The sequence below is a fragment of the Atractosteus spatula genome, chromosome 5, assembly GCF_055471065.1.
Source record: "Atractosteus spatula isolate fAtrSpa1 chromosome 5, fAtrSpa1.hap1, whole genome shotgun sequence".
Taxonomy (NCBI): Eukaryota; Metazoa; Chordata; class Actinopteri; order Semionotiformes; family Lepisosteidae; genus Atractosteus; species Atractosteus spatula.
Genome location: NC_142710.1, coordinates 30,413,859 through 30,436,920, shown reverse-complemented (window position 1 = coordinate 30,436,920; position 23,062 = coordinate 30,413,859). Strand labels below are relative to the sequence as shown.

The 23,062-nt window shown below is 37.3% G+C and overlaps 1 protein-coding gene across 1 annotated transcript in view; it reads left to right on the top strand.

Moving 5' to 3' along the window:
* atp6v1b2a (ATPase H+ transporting V1 subunit B2a) overlaps window positions 1–23,062 on the top strand; it is a 41,352-nt gene that overhangs the window by 1,229 nt on the left and 17,061 nt on the right. The window contains exons 2-6 of the mRNA XM_088916176.1: window positions 11,904–11,959; window positions 12,531–12,629; window positions 12,968–13,061; window positions 14,326–14,403; window positions 16,383–16,522. Of these exons, the coding sequence (XP_088772302.1) occupies window positions 11,904–11,959; window positions 12,531–12,629; window positions 12,968–13,061; window positions 14,326–14,403; window positions 16,383–16,522 (467 nt within the window). The remainder of the gene's footprint in view (window positions 1–11,903; window positions 11,960–12,530; window positions 12,630–12,967; window positions 13,062–14,325; window positions 14,404–16,382; window positions 16,523–23,062) is intronic.

Genomic DNA, 23,062 nt, shown 5'->3' with positions numbered 1-23,062 from the left:
CTCTTCGCTTTATCGAGAACATATTTTGACAGTACTCTTTTAGGGAGTATTCATTTTACAGGCTGTCTTGTAATTTCTCAAATAGGCATGAAAATGCTTCTGGCCGACTCTCAACTTACAACAGTTTGTTGTTACTGTTCTTTATTACCTGGCCGCTTTATGTGATTTCACAAGGTTTTAAAACCACAAACTAGGATGTTTGAACTGGATTAGGTCTGGGCATTTTAAGACATGGCACTTAGATGTCATCCCAGATGTCATGTCTTTTCCATCCCTTAGACATATACTGTATCTGTAGATTCTCGGTGGAAGCAGTGGCGAAAGTTCCTGGCACGTTGTGTGTGATGGCATGTCTTCAACCAAGTCAGGGTTGGTGAACTTCAGAGAAAGTCTCTAAGACACTCATGAGGTCAGAGGACACAATTGTGTTAAGCCCTTCATTCTTCCATGAGAATAATAAGCTATATTGTTAAATTCTGACTTAGGATATACAGCACAAACATGGGAAACAATGCGGACTAATTTTAAAGGAAAAAGGCAATGTTGTTCCTGTTCCGAGACGTGGTAAATGAGTGGGGGTTGGTTTGAGTCGTGCCCTTGTCGGATCATAAGTGCTGTAAGTCAAAGTAAGGATGTGAGACCCGTCCTTCTCTGTTTTGTGGGTTGCCAAATGATCAGTCGTCACATTTTGTTTTGGGAAATGAAGTAGTCCGCAGTGAGGTTTCCCCATCTTGACATTTTCAGACAGTTTTTTTTTGTGGGACAGTTGCCTAATATGTTTTCACAGTTTAAAAATCAAACTCATTTTGTAGCCTGTCTTATTCTTATATTCTTAGGAGTACGATTTTGGGATGTTCAATGTTTTTGACCCTGAAGTCAAGAGATTGGCTCATCTTTGTTTTTGTGCACCACAGCTCCTTCTGCTTCTCACAGATTTAAATACAAGCTGTTGTCTCTTAGGATTTGGTCATTTAAGTTGTTTTTGTCTGTATTTAGACAATAAGAGAAAGATTGTCATTGTACTCTTAAGTTTTGTACCCTCATCTCCAGATAAACAGTAGAACTGTTTGTGCTCTGCCTGTAGTTAGCCTCAGTGTGGGCCTTATCCTTTTTTGATTAATGTTACTTACTGTACATTAATTTACACCTAAAATAGACTCTGAGACAGCAAGAAAATGCTCAAAGGAAAAGTGCTAAAAAACATGGAAATAAAAGCCTCTTAGAAAACTCTTACTAATGCAAAGAACGGGAGAGTCGAGTCCTCTAAGGAAAATAAACATCTGGTTTCATAATCACATGTTGAGAAGCTGTCTATGCTTCTGTTCCATCTGATTCTAATCAGTGGGGTTTTTCTCTTATTTGCAAACAGGGATTTCTAATAATACTGCATGAACAGGTATCTACAGGTGGCTTTACTGCGTGTACGGCATGGTTATTTGATATCACTGAGCTTTTATTCCTGACTATGACACCCTTTGACATCCAAAGGGTGTGTCATAGCTTAACAGTTTAGGTTTTAAAACATAATAGTATCAACTCAAAGGCTTTTTAATATGAAGGGAGCAAAACATGTTCCTGATGGTAGAGTGCTTTTAGTAGTTCAGTTTTTCTTATAAAACCATGCATTTCTTTGCAGTTTGAGAATTAATCTTTACCCAAACTCTTTTGAAAAGCTATCATATCATATCATATGCTCTGTTTATATCCATTTTTGCTGTTGCTTGTTCAAAGAGCTCTTACAAGTAAGTTAGGCAAGGCTTACCTTTTCTAAATCTAAGCCACTATAGAACCCATAGAATCATACCGCTATACAGATACAGAATTTGTCACTTATCCACCTGACCTGCTCTGTAGTGGTTCTGCTGGTCCATTATGGCTGATAATTGTTACTAATTGTGGGATAAGAATGTTTGTGGGTTAAATCTGATGCACGATTACATTAATTTAGCTTCTCACCCTTTGGTGATGTGAGAAATCCATCCATTTAGCAGGAAAGATCACAAAATAATTAGTTGCTGCAGCACCTTCACTTTGGATGTCATTTAGCTGTATCTGACATGTTAAAACCACAATGGATCATTTACTTTGATGGCAGCAAAGTCAGGTATATAATTGAGATTTGCTGTTTGTATTAACTTTTCTTTAGATTGAAAGGTAATGGTATCAAAGATGGGTAGATTAGGTACCTCTTTATGACTCTGTCTCAGTTTTATAGATTTGCTAAAGTAAGCAAAGGGCAGTCTGTCAGTGATGCTAGGAGCAGATCCGTGATGTGCTGCGGGCTAGCTTGAACACTCCACTGAAGGACAGGACTGTGCTGCAGGGCTTGGATTGTGTTTTATCATTCTGCCTCTCTTTCTGTCCTGCATACGGATGAGCACATGAACCAGGCTCTTCCCAGTTGACCTGTTCTGGACTCGTGGTGACACATCAAGTTGTCCTTCTCTGGTTCCCAGAAGGACATTTTCTGGACCCAACTGCCTGTTAAGATATTGTCTGAGTGCAATTGCAGCATCTGCAGGCAGGCTGTCAGGTGGGAGTCCTTTGTTAGCATTGTGTCTGTCTACCTGCTGAGCTAAAAGCATTCAGATCACTCAGAAGATTATTCACAATGGAGGTGTTACATCGGTATTAAAGATGTACAAGGGGGGCTGGTAAACACAGGCAGATCATTAAAGTAAAAGGACTCTGCCATTTTTTCACCATTTAAAAGGCCAGGGTATTTAGTACTTAATTATTTCTAAACTTGGTGCATTAGCCTACCTCTTTATGATGCTTATTATCACGCAAGCTTTAAATGTTGCAAACAGAACTTCTTCTTCAAGCCTTGAAAAGTAGCATTTCCTACTTTGCTGTATTTTATGTCCTTCAGTAATGGTGTTCATGTAATTTATGTGCTATATAATTTTTTTTCTGAATTTGTTTCTTGCAATAGCTGGTCAAAAAACAGAACAGTAGTTAGTACAATGGACATAATCAGTTTTATAAACACTTTAACACCATCTCCTCACACAACTCTCATCGTGACCTGAACTATATCAGTGATTCTCTCTTGGGCCATCTGTCACTGAATAATGTAGCTGAATTTCTGCTGTGGTCTTAAGTGTGGATATTGCGCTAAAGTCAACACAAATCTTTCACACTTGGAATGAAAAGAGTTGTTAACCTCAGGCCTCTGGAAATAAAAGGCTGAATTTGTCCATTACACCACCCCACCCAGATAAGGGTGACCTCTCACTTGTGCTGGCTAATCCTACTGTGTGGTATTAATCCCATCTTGAAGCTGAATTTTTGCAATGGAGTCCTTTTCAAGTGTATCTAGTCTTTGTTTGATTAGAACATTTCACCACATTGTTTGCTCATACCTGAGACTGGCTGCTATTAAACCCTGCCTAAAGGCACATGCGTCTGACAGGTCCTTTCTAATTCAGTAATTGTGCTTTTGTCCAGTGCAAGTTGCTTTTATTGTCCTGCATTGCAGAGTAAGCTTTAAATTTAGTGTTTTTCTTGTGGAATTGTGTTATATTTTACATAAATTTAAAATGTTACATGCTGAACAAAGTGAAAGCATTGAGTTGGTTCTATATTTAAAACAGGCCTTCTTAACTATGTCATGTTGTTGTCATGACCGTTGCTAAATGTTTGTTGCAGGAGAGCTTTTATGAGCCATATCAGAAATGTATGCTGTCAAAAATTTGTATTTGTTTCATATAGCCAGGATTACCGTAAGCCTTCTAAAATGTAGAGGTGTTTTTTCTAATTTGACGTGCAATGTACTTTCCTCTAAGGAGAAATTATTTGAGCGTGATTAAATGAAAATGTAATAAATCTAGTTGTTTGGTTAGTTGTAAGGCTCAATTTATATAGATTCAAGGTGATATTTTCTTCTCTCGTTCTAAGTATCTGGTTGACATTGAATGTATCATGAAATTATCATGAAAAGGGTTTGAGGTTTCTTGTAGGAATGTCCCTCCACTTTCCAGATGTAGACTGCAGTCCTGTGCCTCCTGTGGTGGGTACAAACTGAAAGAAAGGCATCAGAACTGGGGTTTGGTCTGCAGGGAGATAGTCGTCTTGTTCTTCAAGTGTGACTGCTGTTGATTGGTTTGGCTGGTCTCCTATAGCATGACTATGTACTGTATGAGTCCACTGTTGTCCACATAAGGAATGAACAAGCTCTGAAAGCAGCTTGAAAAACACGTCTTTCATTCTGTTGATTAGTTCTGGCCGCAAGGGAAATGCAGGTCAGACAGCTTTTCATTAATCCAGTTTCAGAAACTTCAGAAAGTGGGAAAAGTCTCAAATGTGTCTCTTAAATGTTTCATTTCCATTAATTTTATGAATGTGATCAGTGGTCACTTCGGTGCAGAAGTTATCTGTTTGAGTCCTTTAAACACATAGTGAATACGTTCCCCTGCAGTAAAAGAGCTCAGCCATTATGCAGATGGCAGGGCTGTTCTTCTCTTACCAGACTTCTTTCTGGAAAGAACACCCAACTGGCGCTCCTCCTGTCTGCTGTTTTGAGTCTCAGGCTCAGTATGAATACACTCGCTGGAAAATTGTAGGAATTATCTGTGGGATGGCAGTAAATCCTTTCTGGGGTGCATATATGTATAGACATTCTGTAAAATTATTTTCTAAGTTATATTTACAGAGCAAAGAAATTATTCCAAAACTGAACGTTTTGAAAACCAAAAACATTTTTTTCTCTCAGCCACCTTTAGCAGGACAGAGTAAATAAGATACGCAGGTTGCCTAGTACATACTGGAATAAGTTTGTTACATAAAAATAATTGATCATTTCTAATTTATAATGTCTAATAACAGATTTTAAAATGCAACACCATCTAGGTTTGGGTTTAGCAATTAGTATTCCCAGCTTTGGCTCCTTGTAAGAAGCCCCCTCTGTGTTGTGTGAATGTGTGACATACTTCACTGTTACTACTGCTTTGTACTATTTATTCAGTGTTAGAATGATGATGTTCCCCTTTTCAGATGGGAAATTAAAATGTGTTGGAATGCTCAGTGCTTCTTTTCACTCGCACTTGAATGGGCTCTTTAGTATTTCACACCAAGGTGTCCTTCAGGGTGCTAGGTCAGGCTACCAAAACAGCTTCTAGTGGCGGATTAGGACCAATTAACATCTTTGTACACAAAGGATGCTGGCAGCTGAACAGGCAGCCTGATGACCTGCTCTGCAGTGGCATGCCAAGCAGGGGGACTCTGTACTTGAGCTCAAGTAGGAAGGAGGGTGGAGAAAGTTTTTCATAAAAATTGAAAATGTTGCTACTTCATGTGATGCAAAGTATAGTTGATTATTTTAAGAGAACCTTGCAGCGTACTTTGAAGAAGACAGATAAAGGTTGTGTTTTTTGTTTTGTTTAATAGTGCATTTAGTCCCACGAGTGCTTAACAGGTCCCTTATGCACCTGACATCATTGCTTAAAAATGCCGAACTGTGCGTGTACGCTTACGCGCTTTTTCCAGGGAAGTCATTTTCTGTGAAGAGATGTTCTCTGATTTGTTTGCTCTTTTATTTATGCAGTATATTTTGACCAGTATTTTTAGGCCACAACTTGACCAATTGTGGAGCTACAGTTCCACAGGCAAATAAAACTGGCTCCTTTGAGCCCCTTCTTGTCGAGTTTAAGTCAGCTCGACACCTCATGAATTTTATGTCAGAGGCAAACAATATATCGAAAGTCTGAGGAATCCAAGCTGCAATACTGTTTTTCACCACAACAATAAGATTTGTATTCTACACAGCTTTCAGCTGTAGGCCACTCAGTCAAGCTGCCATAAAAGCAAATTGGTTAAAAGATACATTCTTTTATCCCGACAATCCAAGAACCTTGATTTTTTTCCCCAAATGTGCACTTTCTTTAAATCAGCCTTAGCCTTATCAGTCTCTGTTAAATGAAATTCAGGAACGTATGACTGACGCATCAAAGTAAAAGAAAGGACATTTAGAAACTTAGTCTTTCATAAGAATTGAGTTAATAAAATCAAGGTAGTAGGTTCAGTAAGTCTTACACTAATCAATAAACCCAGTGCTGTCACGCATCACTTCTGAATTAATTAAAAAAATCTGCTTGTTTTTCTTCTCAATCTACTTGCAGTTTCACCTTGTTACACAGTGTTTCAGTAATACTTCAGATCTGTTTGTTCCATCACATCTGCACATTTATTTGGTTTTTCTTTTCTGTGGAATGCAGACTTATGCTGATGTGTTTTGAATAGTACAAATTCAAACTTTCAAATTGACGTTATTGAATTTATGTTTTTTAAGTATTTTGTTATGGCCCTAGTGAAATTTTTGCTATGCACAGTTTTAGAACTGTGAGAAACACTAAGTAAAGTGTATATAAGTTTCAGTGATAAAATCTGATTTGCAATGGAAAAGCAACTAATGAATTCCTGGATCCGCGTTGTGGGTTAGAGGGGGGGTTAGGTCAGCCCTGTATTAATTAATGCTAGACTCATTAACCTACATTTTGCTTGTGTTGTAGGCAAAAATATAAAAACAGTAGATTTTTATTGAGAGTGGTACAACAGACTTTCTCTGTCCTGTAAATTAAGCATTCAAAATAAATACGATTTAGTTTCTATGGGCTCACATAGAAATAAAACTAAGTAGACTAAGCAGACAGTAAAGAAATGAAGCATTTTGTACAGATGTCAGCAGACAAATCTAAAGAGAAACTGTACACTTGTATTATTTCAGTGTGATTTCTAGATGTTGCAGCTCAAACAAAAGTACATTTTATTTTAAAAAAGAAGGAAAAAAATCTAGTTATCTTAAAACTGGCTTTGATTTTGTCTGTACCTATCAGGTTAAGTAAAGTAAAAGTAATGTAGGATCTGCCTTGTTTGGGTTTTTAGATTTATGTTACAGTATTTTCTCAAATTGTATTCAGATTATACAGTGCAGAGAGTCTGTAAAGTTAAACCTTTAGTGGGTCTTTTCCCCCCCATTCTGTTACTGCTCTGAACAAGGCAGATAAAGTAATAAGAATGAGGATTTTTTGTAGTTGCGAATGGCCCCACTGTTGTGTTTGGTCCATTTATCACACTTGAACGCTTACTCTTTCTGTCCCTGCCTGTCCGCCTAATAGGGTATGAAATGCAGGTGTGTGTGGGAAATGGCAATTCCGCATTGACAGGTTATTTTGTTGGCCAGTGCCTAATTAGTGGCATAGTGGATGCACCCTGCTAAGCTTTAGTGCTTTGCATTAGAGCCAGTCTGTTCTAATTTCCTCACGGCTTTGATATTAGCCAAGAGATTGACGGTTCACACAAAAAAACAAGAGCGTGATGGAGGCCTGTGTGAAACAATGGCCCCTCTTGCTTCTCGATACCACAGATGGGAGAGGTAGCGGACCAGAACCCATTGGCAGACAAAGCCAAATTGGCTCCAATGTCAGAGGCGCTAATGTTGTCCCAAAGAAAGTAAAAGGCCATAGTTGAGGACCACACCCATGGTTCTCCACCCTCCCTGTGCCCCCCAGCCTTTCTTTCTTATTTTGTCTTGCCTCTCTATTCCTTATCTCTGCACTAAACCCTGGGTGTAAATTCATAGAGGCTCCTTTCTTCTTCCGTGATACAGGGCAGAGATCTCTTAATCTTACCGTGTCGTACAAGCCACAACCTTTGCAAGTCTCCCCAAGCTTTTGCGGGGATGTGTGGATTTTGACACTGGCAAGAGGCTCAGAGCCTGTAGCACAAACAATTAGTTATTAACCGCAAATCAGATGCAGGCAAGAATACTTTGTTTTGTGGCAGAGCCAGCTGGTTGAAGGTTTAGATGGGAGTGGCTTGACATACGTGTCTATCCAGAAAACCTTGTACTGTATCAGCATTTCGTTTGCTTTGTAAAACACGGTCACCAGAGCCAGGCTGCTTGTTTTATTCAAATTTATGAAGGTGACATGTCTGTTTTTTTGTTTTTATTGATTTAATACTGCAAAAATCAATTTTTTACAGATACTGGGAAATTGATTACTCCGGAATTTAGATCATATTTGGACCCAAATTGTTGTGCGTTTACAGTTTAAATTAGGACAAAAAACCAAACACATTAGTAAACGTGTGGGGTTTTTGTTTAATTTCAACTATACTGCGCTTTAACTTAACTAGAATTGGGGTTTCAGATAATTTTGGATACTTGTCCTTCCAAATTGCCTGTCTGTGGTCCTCATTCACAAAAAGTTTAGTGCTATGAGAAGCGTGTAAGTTGAAGAAAGGTGGTATTCATGAAATTTTATTGGATTCACAAACTAGGAAAAGAACTGTCTGAAAGCCTTTCACACGTGCGCGTACACGTGTTAAAACTCATCTAAATTTCCACATGCTGAATATGCTAACTGCATTCTAATGTATGCAAATGACATGAAAAGACAGGATTAATGAGGGTAACAATATGTACATGGTTTTCACAAAAAAGTCCCAGTTGTAAGGCCTGCCTAACTTACGTGCAAGTTTGCATGCATGTAAAGAAGATATAATGAGATGAGGTATTTCTTATATAAAGCTGCAGCACGAGTGGTGTTTCTGAACAAGGACACTCTCCTTGCACACAGGGTAAGACATGCTTGTTAAAGGAGGGAGAAAGATGTAAGAACCAGGGCCTGAAGGATAATAATTATTTTAAAATGCATAACACGGTGGTAGTGAGTATTTTAGAATTTTAGAGTCTACAAAAAGCACTCGCTTTCTCAGAAAAATTCTCCTGTACTTCCCCATGTTTCGCAGTGTTTTCCCTGCCTTTATAGTCAGAGGAGCCTACAGTATATACTGTGTCCTTACAGTTAGAGGCCAGTGATCTTGAGGTGCGTCTTCTAATATATGATCTGTGCTTAAGTTACATGTACATGTTTCTGAGGCACCTGTAGCTGTGCTAATAATGTGCTGATTTCCATTGCTTGTATCTTTCTGAGGGTCATTCAACTTTGTAAGTACAAACATACACATTAGATGTGCATCATAAGCATAAGTATTAAGTAACTGTGTTTTGAGACATTTAGTATATCTTTGTAAATGAGGCTTGTTTTCTTCTACAAGACAAGCTGCTTTAAGGCCTAGAGGAAGACTGTTTACACTGCAGTATACATTTCCTCATAAACCTAAAGAGACCGTCTATATGGAGCTTAAAGTCAGTGATGTCTTACTCACCATGCCTTAAGTATTTCTAAATATTTCTGTCTTATGTCATTCAATATAGAGGGTTGGCACATTACAGTAATCCAGCTCTAAACAGTTTGATGGAGAGTAAACCTTCACGAAAAGTATTTCTCATATGAATGCAATATTATTAGACTCCCTACATTATTTTTATAGCACTCATGTATATTTAAGTATTGAAGTGACAATATTCCTAGTTAACAGTATACCCAGATCACATGGCTTTCACAATGTGCATTTGTTTTGATCTGCTTGCATCATTTCCCATTTTCATTGCCATGAAGCAATGAAGACCGATTCTCGAAGAGATGTTTCTGTAAACTGTTAACAACCTGATGAGTGTTCCCGGCCAAATGCCCTCCTTTAGTTCACTGCCTCAATTTATTTTGTTCATACTCATTAAAAACCATTGATTTAGACTAGTTTGATATTTTTAGATCTGGCATGAGCTACTGTTGGATTAGCCAGTGGCATAGCCTTGAAGAGCTGTTCATTCTTGAAAAGAGATTCATAGAATAAAATTCAAACCCATCATCATTTCAAAGGGCTAGAAACTCCAATCTGGTGAAATAAGTGCATTATTTTTTAGGTTTTGTTTCTATTTTCAGTATTGGGGAGGTATATACAATAGGACCTTGTTTTTTAAGATGATTGAATTTTAAGAACATTAGAAGCAATATAAACTGTACACACCGTTATGCTGAAACCTTAAATGCTTACATCAGACATTAATCTTTCAATTGTTATTGTTCTTTCTGCTTTGTATGTCCCCCAAGAATATTTTCATATCAAACACAATGACTATTTAATATGTGTGTTTCATTGGAAAGGTAAAGTAATATTTTTTTTTTGCCAGTAAGAGTTTGTAGGGTCTGGAGAATAATCCTGAATCTTTTACTACCTTATATAACATCCTGTTCAAATTTTCTGTCAGGATTTGTAGTGATTGAAATGGACTGAAGGTCAACCAAAAGAATAATATGGCTTTGCTTTAAGCAATAAATATTACAAAGAAGGCTAAAATATATTTTTTTTCAGTGCTACAGCACACAAACTGTTAGGGGTGAGGTCCGATATACAGTAGCTGGGACAATAATGGGAAACATCTACACAATGAAAAGGAAATTGCCGATTTACTAAATGAGTATTTCACTGATGTGTTCACTATGGAAGAAGGCAACAACATCCCTCAGGCAGCATAATGACAGAACTGTCTTTTAAAGAATATTCAAACAGAAGAGACACAAGTGTTATATGTACTAGAAGCACTCAAGATTAAATTCCCCGGGACTGATGGTATCTTACCAATTGTATTCAAGGAAACGAGATGTTACACAAAGTCATTGATTCAATTCTTCCAACAGTTGCTCTAGATTGGAGGTTGTCTTAAAGGACTGCTGAAATGCCCATCCACCTAACTTATTTTACATGCAGGGTTACGGAAATCATTCTAAGAACTAAATTAGAGGATCACCTTATGAACATATTAACCTAAGGAAAAGTCAATATGGATTTAGAGAAGATAAGCCCTACCTGACCAACTGAATGGATAAAAACAGTAATGGATATATGCAGAGTGTGTGGCATGTACTAGTAAGATTTTCAGAAAGCTTTTGAGAATTAGCTATTAAATAGAAAAAGAGTACAGATAAGAGGTGAATTCTCAAACTGAAGTCATGTCATTAGTGGAGTACCACAAGGATGTATACTATGACCACTGCTCTTCCAAATATATATATATCAAAAATTCAGATTCTAATATAGTTTAACTAGTTAAATTTGCAGATGATACCAAACTAAGATGATTGTCAAATAGAATTCAAACACATTTTAAAGGGCAAACACTTGCAAATGACATTTAAAATAGACAAGTGCAGGGCAAATTACTGTATAAATGCAAAATGAAAAACACTGAGATAGAAGTGGCTACGTACAAAGATGTTTAGGTTGACATGGTTGACAGTGTTTTTAGGACTACACCTAGAGAAGTGGAAAAGCAATTAAGGCAAACAACGTGCCTTGATTTAAATTCTAGACTTTTAAATATATATCCAATCATTTTATGTTAAAATTGTACAGTAACATGCCTTGTTACTTGCCTTGTATGGCCTCATTTTGAATACTGTTAATAATTTTGGCATCACATTATGGAAAACATTTCAGCTCTAAAATCAGTTTGGGGGAAGAACAACCAGGAACATTCTGGGGCTTGAGGAAATGTTCTACACTGACAGCCTATAGGAACTGATCCTTTTTAGTCTTGAACAGACAAGATTGCTTGGGGAATTACACATTTAAAATCCAGATATGAAAATATATTCTGACAAAGTTATTCTGGAATGAACAGTGAGACACAAATCGGAGGCCACAAGTGGAGACTTGAAACTGAGAACGGGAGGCACTTCTTTACACAAATAGTTGTGGGAATATTGAACAAGCTACCAAGCTATGTTGTTGCAGCTGATACCCTGACTTATTTCAAGAAACTGCTTGTTGAAATCCTAGGTTCAATTAGCTACTAACTACCAAATGAGCTTAGGTGGGTTGAACGGCCTTCAGTTGTGCTTTGTTTTCATCTGCTGTATTGTGTTTTTTTCTGGCAACCTTGAAGTGCAAATTCAAAAGTCAAAAACAGTCATCTGGCAGCTTCTTCATGACTAAATGAGTATAGCATTCATTTTCCTCTTTTCTAAGCTGATGAAAATGCTGTTCATCTTTTCCAGCCTACTCTACTGTGTCTGGAGTAAATGGACCCCTTGTGATTTTGGATAATGTCAAGGTATGCCTATAAGTTTTTTTTTTCCATAGTAAGGGATTTCAAATGCAAGATGTAAATGTCACTGCAATTGCTACCATTATATATAAATATATATTAAAACTATGAATTCAGAGGACTAAGATTTTGAATGTTGCAGATTTTGAATGTTCTCTAATTGTACCCCAGCTGTGTGGAAGGTTGTCCTATGGTGAAGCAAAGCCCAGCACCTGTTTCTGGTCAGACCCTACTGCATTTCCACCCATTATATCCCATTATCCCTAACTGACAGATGTTACTGTTACTGAACCAGTTGGATGTCTTCAGTTTCTCTGAAGGATGTATAAAAAAACCTGTACACACCTTTTGTCCTGTGGCTGTTTAAATTCACGAGATGCGAGTGCCTTATATATTCGAATTGATATTTTCTAATAATTGTAATATTTATTTTTAGAGTCATAATATTTGGAATGTCCCTTTCTGTTATTTTACATGCAAAACGACTGCGATGGAACAGTAGCGAGAAGTTTCTGAATGTTGCAGTTGCAATAGGGCAACCTGTCTGATTCCACCGACTGCTTTTCTTCATTTTCAGTTCCCCAGATTTGCAGAAATTGTGCATTTGACCCTGCCTGATGGCACAAAAAGAAGTGGCCAGGTGCTGGAAGTTATGGGCTCAAAGGCTGTCGTTCAGGTACGCCATTTACTCGAGCCTCTTGTAGAACCATGCAAGAAAAATAAAGTTTAACAGATGTACAAAAGTAATGCCATTTTTTATCTTTGAAAGTAAATGATTTTTACCTGTGTATTTCATTTTTTAAATCATTATTAGGTTCCTTCCACCTCAGTCTTTGAAGTAGAAAGCCATTCACATAATTAGGAGAGATCATATTTAAAAATGAAGACTAGTCCTGTGTTGGCTCTGATTTACAACTGAACTTGTTTTCTGAAGCAAGACATAGCGGTGTAGATAGAACTAATCCTGTTAAGGGAATGAAGGAAGTTAAAGGAAATCTTTCCTTATTGATTTAGGTATTTGAAGGCACTTCAGGAATCGATGCAAAGAAAACAGCCTGCGAGTTCACAGGTGACATCCTGCGCACACCTGTGTCTGAGGACATGTTGGGTAAGATGACCCCTTCAGGAGAGCAGAAGGCATATTTCAGCGTTGCTCTGTGGAAATGACCGTGAAAGCTGCTATTCATTTATAAAAATTAGGCTTCTTTTCAGAGCCGGCTGTCCTTATTTTTTGGATAAAGAAAACCAATTGCAGGTGTAATTTCCTCCTTCAAATGTTGAGCACTGATTTCAAGCTTTTATTGTTACCAATATGTGTGTGAAATGTGATCATTTTGCACCAATTGTACCTGACCAGTCCTAATCCCCCTGTGTTCATCGGGTTTAGTGTTCAATGTTTTTTTTCATTTAAAGTGCAAAAACAAATCATTTGAAACAATCGTGACATTTTAAAATTTGTTTACTCTTTTTTTCTGAAAGGAGTATGGGGAGAAATTTAATGAGAAAATGAGGAATTGCCTGTTAAAGGACTATTTAGGTTGAATTTGATACACTTATCAATTTTCTGCACAGTTGAAGGAAATGTAGTTGCTTCTTGTTTTATAAATATTCATATGCACAAACTAAGTGTAGCTAGCAGCTGTTTCTATTATCCAGTTTGGTATTTTTTTCTTTTTTCCTGTCAGTACATCTTTGTTCAGGAAGATGGAAAAGAAAAATACTTTATGTTCATGAATGATGTTAATGCTAATAGTGCACTTTTATTTACTTTAGCTGAGATTCAGAAATAATACTTTAATTTAAAAAAAGCATGTAAAATCTAAGGCCAAATCCCAACCATTACTATGACACTCATTAGTTAACAAATTTCCTAAAACATTTTTTCACTTAGTAGGTTCAATGGGTGTTCACAGCTTATTAAAGAAGTAGATTTCAAATGTTGAAATCCACAATCAAACATTTTTTAGTTTTTATTCTTTCAATTGTTTTTGTATAAAACAAAACACGTAATTATTAATTGAGCTTTAGAATTTGAATGTTGGTTTTTAATGACTCAATTAATGTACATGTGAAAAAAAGCCATATTGGTTTATTAATTTAATGATTAATTGTTACAACTACCCTCCATTTAAACTTAATTGTTCCTTTGAGGAAATGCTGAGGTTGGCCTTGTAGCTGAAGCGTGTGATGATTTGTTATATGTTTTAGTCCTTAATTGTTTTACATCATAAGATAATAATGTAAATGCTGAAAAAACATAAAAGATCAAAAACCTACATTTTAATTATAAACTCATCTAGTTCTTTTGAATAGAAATCTCAAAAGAACTATGGCAATAGTTATATCTTGTGCACTCTTCCTCTTGTTTGTAGGGCGTGTTTTCAATGGCTCAGGGAAACCTATTGACAGGGGGCCAAGTGTGTTAGCAGAGGAGTACCTGGATATTATGGGTAAGAAAGCTTATTATTATTTTTATGCTTTTTAACCACTCAGAGTGCAAAGGTGAACTGCTTATTGAAGGCACCCCAGATCAGCCCAGAACCCAAGAGCTGTGAGCCGGCTATGCTAACTGCCATGTGTATGGCTGGTATAAAAATTGTAATTATGGATTTTCTGTGATGAAGTACTTGAAATGCATTGACTAGCAAGAATAAAATTTTGTTTCCCTTCACACACAGTGTTCACATTCCTGGCCTCCTGAAATCTGAAGGTGATCAATAAATATTATATGAAAGCAATGTATTGAAGAAATGAAAGAATTTTAATTTCTCTTTATTTTAATTTCTTGAGAGGTATGTTGAATGGGAATATAGAAACCTAAAAGGGGTTGTGTTGTTGAACTTGAACCACACAGCTGTTCCCCATGGAAAGGGTAAAATTCATCATGGAATTGGTACAGTAGCTATAACTGAAGCTTTGTAGTAGTTCATGTACAGGTATAAGAACATTTATCATTTCTCACAGGGTGAATGGTGGAAATATTTTATCGTATTATTTTTTTCTTTTTGTTTTTTGCTTTGAATGGGTGGAGTAGGTTGTGTCATGACTGCAAGCTTTAAAGCAGCAAAATGTGAAAACTGTTCAAGGGTGTGAATATTTTAAGCTCTGCAGGTACCCTATAGTTTTGCAGGCAATGTTCAGACATTGTTCAGGCCTGTTCAGCAATAGATATTCAGTCAATGCTTTGTCATAGATTTGCAGAAAACGTTCGGGTGTATCTTAGCAATATTGCATCTCATAATAGCAAATACAGCATCTCAGAAGGTATTTAATTTTTTATGCAGACAGTTACATGGTACAGTATATCATGTACAGTTATTGTTAATGCATTAAATGAATTGAAGCAAGAGACAGTGTTATGGCCCTAAAAGTTATTTTATTTGAAAATAAGGCGATGAATAAATTGGGTAACTGTAACCAGGCCAAACAGCTAAAAGAAATCACCTGTAAGGGGTGTGAAAGCAAGGAGGGTGATCAGAACAATCAGTTAAATTCCAGCACTGCTGGTTGATGCACTAGAATAGATCTTCTGTGTGAAAAACATTTTCTTCACTTTTTTCTCATTCTGTTATACATTTAAGGTTTTGTATTTATTTGAGTTTTGACTAATGATCATACAGAGACCATCCATTGCTTGTTGTCAGTGTACAGTAAATGATAAATGGGAATGACCGGCAGTATCAGGCTTTATGCCCCTGTGTACAATTATGTTTTATTTAACATATTGTGCCATAAAAAGCGATCTCAGAGTGTCCAGTGTTTTGTCTTTGATTTTAAAAGTTGGTGTCACTCCTGACCTGGTGACATAAGGCAATAAAGAATTTTTAGTGCTTTGTGTTTTTGCATAAATTCATTCTTGACTCTGTGAAATTAAATAGTTGGATTTCCTTCCAGTTTTAATGTCTTCTACACACCTTTCTATGTGTTTTACTTTGACTCTTATATCCCTGTGCAGTGTTTATGAATATGCAAGCCTTTGCCTTGATTCTGGTTCCATTGTAAGGCACATCTCTCATAGGGTAAATTTCTGTATAAACGGAAAAGCTTGTCCTTCCCGTTGATTAAACTGATGCTTTTTCGGAAATCATAACCCCAAGGGCATGTTGTGCTCAGAGATTCCTTTATGAGTAGTGCTTTGTAATTTCAAACTGTTTATAATCATCAATCAGAAAAGCATAGGTAGGTTGAATAGACTATAGTTTGGCATTATGTGAAGACTTAAGCTTTATTCATGACCTTCAGGAGCAATGGTGTTAAACTTTCAAATCTGCTGGCCTTCTGCCATCAGTGTCTTTATAGAGCGATTATTTAGCTTTCACTTGAATATTATTGGCAGTAATTTGTGCTTATAAAAGATAGGAATTTATGGGTTTTTTTATGTTTGCCGTCTTGAAGAGCTGACCTTCCATGGTTTCTTTGACCCTTACAGGTCAGCCAATCAACCCACAGTGCCGAATCTACCCAGAGGAGATGATTCAGACGGGCATCTCAGCCATCGATGGCATGAATAGCATTGCTAGAGGTCAGAAGATCCCCATATTCTCAGCAGCAGGTTTGCCCCACAATGAGGTGAGTAGTCTGGTTTTGGCGATGTAGTTAGTAATGTAAACAACAAAAGGAGTGGGAATCGAGATCTAGCATTCCCAATGCTTGTGTCTAGTGTGCACTCTCAGCTAAGATTGACTCGGGCTCTTTTGCTATTAGGAATCTAATTTGTTTAATCAATAATAATGAATAATCTCACTAATATTCTTTAGTTTTTGTTGATTTTTTTAAAGAAAACGGATAAAGTTGAGTCTGTGTATACAAGCTGAGGTAAAAGGCCACTTTACTGTGGATTTGTTGTATAACATACTGTAAAGTGTGTATTTCATTGTTTCTTGCTTTTGTTTAAAATGTTGACTGACTGGCTCCTTCACCAGAAGTATCCCATAAAATTACTACATACTTATTCATCTGAAATGTACTGAGGAACAGAAGGGCATCATGTAAAGCTCCGAAGCCTTTATTAAAGACAGTCCTAAATTACTTTACTTCCCTATGTTATCTCATTCAGTACTGACAAATTCGAACTGGAACTGTATTTGCTCGAATAGGTAGTCATTACTTTTACAACAGTAATCTAAAGAGAAACAGTAAGAGTGAATCCTGACCTTCCCCTGTTCCTATTTGTGGCCTTAAGATATGCTGTATCCATGCCATCTCATCCTTGTAATGGTTCAGTTCTTTTTCTTTTTTTTCTATTTCTCAAAACGCTTGTTTCTGAGTCATTCTATGACTGTGTCCTATTATTTGAGATTCTGATACATAGGCATTGCCTTTGTTTCACTTCTCATCTTGCTTAAAATCTCAGATTTGCCACTCTTTAGTGAGACTTAAATTACCACCACCATCACGAGAAACATGGACAGATACCATGACAGTTAGCAGAGTCATGGAAAGGATGCACCCGTTGGAAAAAAGGACCCATATATGAGTCAAGCAGAGGTAGCTATGTGCATATTTTCCTTAAAAAAGCTAGCTATGACTTTTATTCCTGAAACTTTCAATCTGGAGTAAAGCCTCATTAACCTTTCATAGAGTATAGTTTTTTTCCTCTTCTCTAAAGAGCTGGGATTTCACAAAAGGACGGAATAATAGAATAGTCATTCTCTCAGCCTCAGAGAGGATGTTCGCTATAATTGGAAACTCTAGAAGGATGAAACAAAATGCTGTGTGTGCTGTACCTGCTCTGCGACTGAGATTGCCAGTTCCCAGCACTACCTTGAAGAGAAATGCAGTACATTAATGGAGTTAATGGAAATGACAGTGTAGGGAAGACCACAACCCCGAACTCATACTACTTACCTCATATCCCACTGAGACCTAAGTACAGGTTATTAGCCATTCCTTCCCAGCAATTATTGATTAGAATTCTTTTACCTTTTCTGTCTCCACCCTTGCATCTGTCCTTGGGTTCACTTCAGCTGGGGGAACACTGTCTTCCCGGGCCCCCATCACTCAGCTAATCAGCATTGAGCTAAGGAACAACAATCTGCTTTTGACACAAAATGAATCTGTTTGTAGGTAGTTGTCATCTCCTGAGTTTTAAGGAAAAGTGAAATAAAGTGATATCAGAGTCTTATTTGACTTCAGTGATACAGCAGGTTGATATGCGAGCTGTGCAAACCAGTCGGAATAATGAATGAGGCTCCTCTCTGCAGTGGGTAAAGTTAGATATGCTCCTAATACTTGGAGAGATAGGAAATAAACATGATACAAGTTGACTGGGATATACAATTTAAAAATGATTAGCAGAGATCCAAAATATATTAAATGGCTTTGAAATCTTGTTGGAGTTAAGTAATGATGCGATAAAGCTTCTTCTTATTATTTCTTAAATGTATTATATAACCAATCATAATTTTAATGTTTTTACAAATTTGCAACATCATTTTCTAAAAATTGGTTGCTGACCATATTTTGGTGTCAAGTTCCTAACCCTTAACTGTTAACTGATTTAACAGTTGTAGTGAACATCTGCATTGTACAATGTAGTACGTTCAGTATAGCTTGTTTTAATTGTTCTGCGAATCTGTGGCAACTGAAGATTATTTTTTGTGGTGAAAGTGCATCATCTGGCCTTTGCAAACATTACAGCTAATGGTGGCTAATGGATTTCTGAATATCAATATTTTTACCAGTCCACGTGTACTGCTTATTTTTGTTTGCTTTAGAAGTTTGTGCTGAATTTCTAGCAACAAAAAAGGGGTTATATTGCCGTCCTCAAGGTGGGGGACAGTTGCAGTAAATCAGGACTCAGGACTCCTTCATTGTCAGTTTACAGAGTGTTCTGGAGAACACTAACTGCACAGAGGTCTGTCTTTCCCTCAGTCCACACAGTTCTGAGTTCTCCAGGCATCTGAGCCCCTTTTATTTGCTTCAAAGAGAGTGCACTTTTACCCGAATTTCCTGTATCATATGCTATACATGATCTTAATGTGGTTCCATTCAAATGATATAATAGAAATTCATTGCCAAGTCTGTATCTCTACTTCCTTTTTAGGGGACCTCACTTTCCAGCTGTTACTTCGCTCACACTATCTTATACAGTATAACAGTTATAAGTTACATAAGTTATATAAGGTGTGAACTTATACAAGATATGAACTTATGTACTGTAAGTTGCAAATGCAAACTTAAGAAGATCCTAATAGAGACCTCTGTGGTACTCCACTTATTACACCTCCTAATTTGAGCATTTATCCCTTCTCTATACTCTGTTTTTTATCCATTACCCAGCTCTACATACAAATGCATACCTTACTTCCACTTCCACTGCTTGTAATTTGAGAATTAATCTTTTATGAAGAACTTCATCAAATGCCTTCTGAAAATCTTAACTATAATACATGATAGGCTCTGTATATGTCCATAACTGTTTCGTTGAGCAATATTTACCTTTTCTCAATCCATGCTGATTATCCCCTCGGATATTATTTCCATATAGATGATTCTCTTAAGTATAATTTCCACATCATAGACATAATAGTTTTTGGTTTATGAGTACTTGATTCAGTTTTGTCTGTTTTTGGATGGACATTCCATTATCAATTTTTCAGTCAATGGGCTAAAAAATTGAGTGACAATCAGTAGTTTTGTTAACAGTCTATGAATAACAGCTTGCTTCCTTAAGTACAAGTGGTAAAATACTGTACCATCAGATTTAAGAGATTTGTTTTTCTTAAGTGCTTCTAGCACCCATAGTAAATCTACCTCTTCTGTAGTGATACTCTTGAATATATGTAACTATATACAGTATATTATTATATTATATATAGTCTTTCCTTAGGCTGAGGAATGTTTTTGATTTCCATCCATCCATTGTCTAACTGCTTACTCCTGGTGAGGGTCACAGTGGTAACAGCCTGAGCAGGCAGACCAGACTTCCCTTTCTCCAGCTCCTCCTGGGGGATTCCCAGGTGCTCCCGGGTCAGCTGAGAGATATAATCCCTCCAGCATGTCTTTGGTTTACCCCTGGGTCTCTTCCCAGTGGGCCATATCTGGTGCACCTCCAGCGAGGCCCCCAGTGGCCCCCGTCCTCACCAGATACCCAAATCACGTCAACTGTCTCCTCTCGATCCAGGGGAGTGGCGACTCTACTCTGGAGTCCTCTACGATTGCTGAGCTCCTCATTCTGTCATGGAGAGTATGGAGAAACCTAATTTCCACTGCTTGTACCCATGATCTCCTTCTTTTGGTCACTGCCATGGTCATGGTTTGTAACCATCCTTAACTATGTTTTTGATTTTTTCCTTTGTACAACATCTGAATGAAGTATTCACTTAATACTAGTCTTCCATTTCCCTTTAATCATTAAGAAGCTTCTTTTGTTATCCCGTTGTAATTTTATGTCATTTTGTTATTTTTATTTTCCCATGGTAAAACACTTCTTTTTTCATTGCAATATACATACAGAATATATCCTCTTCTCTTGGCCTTTCTAATAGACATTTTACGTGTGCATGCAACTGTTCTAGCTATCACCTCCACAAAACAAATTAGCGACATCCATGCCCTTACATTTTATGTTGTCTAATTTTGGTCAGGAATCTAGGGTGTTGTTATGGGATTCCTTACAAAAGGACTCACCCCCTATAATGTTAAACAGGTTGTAGAGCTGATGGCATTCCGTCCTCCATCATTCATCCCTGAGGAAGCCTGTTGTCTACTATGACCCGTACTATTGTTTGGGCGACACATGAACAGTACATCATATTGATGAGCTGCTGATATACAGTACAGTAAATCTAGGGTGTAGGGCCAGGCCCCGTCAAAAGGCACCTTTTCCACTAGATTATGGAAGCGATTTCTACTGCCTCTCAGATTGCAGATCATAGTCCCCCCCACAGGAGTTGGTAGCTCACTCCATTAGAGGCTTTGCTCTGTTTTCAGTGTGTCTCCTGTCCGACTGTACTACAGCTAATTAGGCTATTCCACATAGTTTTACTGTAAAGATATGGCTGGTCCCAAAAGTCACTTTATGGCTGCATTTGTCTTAAGAGACATCAGGGAGTTTGGGTCTTGGCTGTACTTATGCTAACGTGTTCCTCAGGGTTTCATATGCTGGCACTGCTACAGTGTCCCACCTGTGAGTGACTGCTCTTCAATGGGAGAAGGTACTGTATGTTAGGTTTCTCCTGTAATCCAGCATCTCTAAGTCTGTTAAAAGAGAAGAGTACCTTGCAAGCTCCTTGGGTTGATGAACCTTATTTGGGTTTGTCAATAGAAGAGGAAGAGCAGAAGTTGTACTAGCCCTATATTTCAGTGGTGTGGGAGTAGAGATAAAGTGGAACACACTGGTCTTTCTACAGCACTAGAATGAGCCCTCTGTCTTCTGGGCATTTTTATAACATCCTTTGGTGGATACTTGTCTCTTTCTGGGAACCAGAATTACACGATTAACATTTTGCCCTTTGTAAATCAGTAGGTTTAACTTTGAATTCTTGCCAAGCAGAGATTATTGACAATATGACTTTAGAGCTCTTAAGTGTCAGAGCTCATGACCTCTGCTGTGTGTTTTTAATTTTCCAAGTTGTCATGCCCTGAAGCAGTTAACCTTGTCTTGTGAGTTTCTTTATCGGAAATTAACCTCCCAAGGTTAAGTCAGTCTTTTCCTTTCTTTTGTTCTCGTTGTTTTTTAGTTGACTTCCATCTCTATTTAAATTGAATAACTTAATTAAAAATGCACTTCTGTTGAGAAACAGGTCTTTTGTTTCTCAAATTATTCTCTTATTTTACCTCTAACTAGCTTTTCACTCTCATTTTAGATTGTTGGGTAATGGTAATTTCTTTTGGAAATAATTTCTATTTGTGTGAACATTCAAGTGAATGCATTGCTACGTTTGCAAAGCATATTTGTATATACTGTATGTAGGGCTTGAAATATTTATAAGGACTTCATTCTTTTATACCCAGTATTATTGGAATATTGTAACCAGCTATTTTTTACACTCACTCATAACTGTTTTGGAATTAGCACTAGATAAATGTACTGTCTCTTCTACTCCCCTACTAATCTGAAGGATTTCTGCTGTTGTGTGGCTAAATGTACTACAGAACAGTGTACAGAACAGGTTAATTTTATGACACCTGGGTGCCATGAGCTTTGGGTCTTCAGAAATTCAAAATTTCTCCCACAGTAATGAATTTTTTTATCTTAGTGCATAAGATTTCCCCCTCATTGTTCTCATGCTCCAGTCCATCTCAAGATTTCTGGAGAGGGGAGTTTTGCACTCTTCTGTCACATTTCAATTCTCCCTTCATTCTGCTGTTATAGCAGAATTTTCCATATCGCTTTGTCCTGGAGAAAGCAGAATGGAAATTGTGCTTCTTGATCTCTGCTTTTCAAAAGTTTCTCTTCCACCTTAAGTTCATGTCCTTAAATCCATGTCTTAGTGCAGTGTGCATCTTCAGACCTTAAAATGAAAGAATGAAATGTTACACGTATCAATTTCCAAAGATAAGTATTTTAAACTTTTTTTCATTTTTTAATTTAGAACATTTTGTTAGCTAACCCACCCAATGTCGAGTCACCAGTTGTTTTTTTGTGTATCAGCCTATGGTGACGAACCCAGCAATTTACCCTGTGCGGGAGAATAGGAGGTGTAGGCAGACTTCTCTGAGCCTCTTGCCTTGGAGCTATTTGCTTTTTAACATTATACATCCCTGTCCCAGAGGTTCAGTCTCAACTAGAGGTGAAGCATGTCTGTTGTGCAGGGCACCCAGCGAAGAACTCCCCATAAAATAGTTTAAAATGCTTAATGTAGTTTGGTTTTGTTGTTTCAGCTATGAGTGGAAAAAGCTGAAGTAGTATTGAACAGCTGAAAAAAATGTTCTGATTTGGTATAAATGTTTAATGAACTACAGTAATGCAAAAAGTGACTGCCGGATAAAATAAGATTCCATATTGTTTCTCATATGATTTGATATAATAACAGTAGTAAGAACAGCAGGAATAGTAGGTGCTCCACCACTTAGTAAAAAAAAAACTTTTCTGGAGTTTAGGAATAGCAAAGATTTTTTGCTATTGTGCAAAATCTGTGCATCTTTTTCACTCTGTAGTAATTA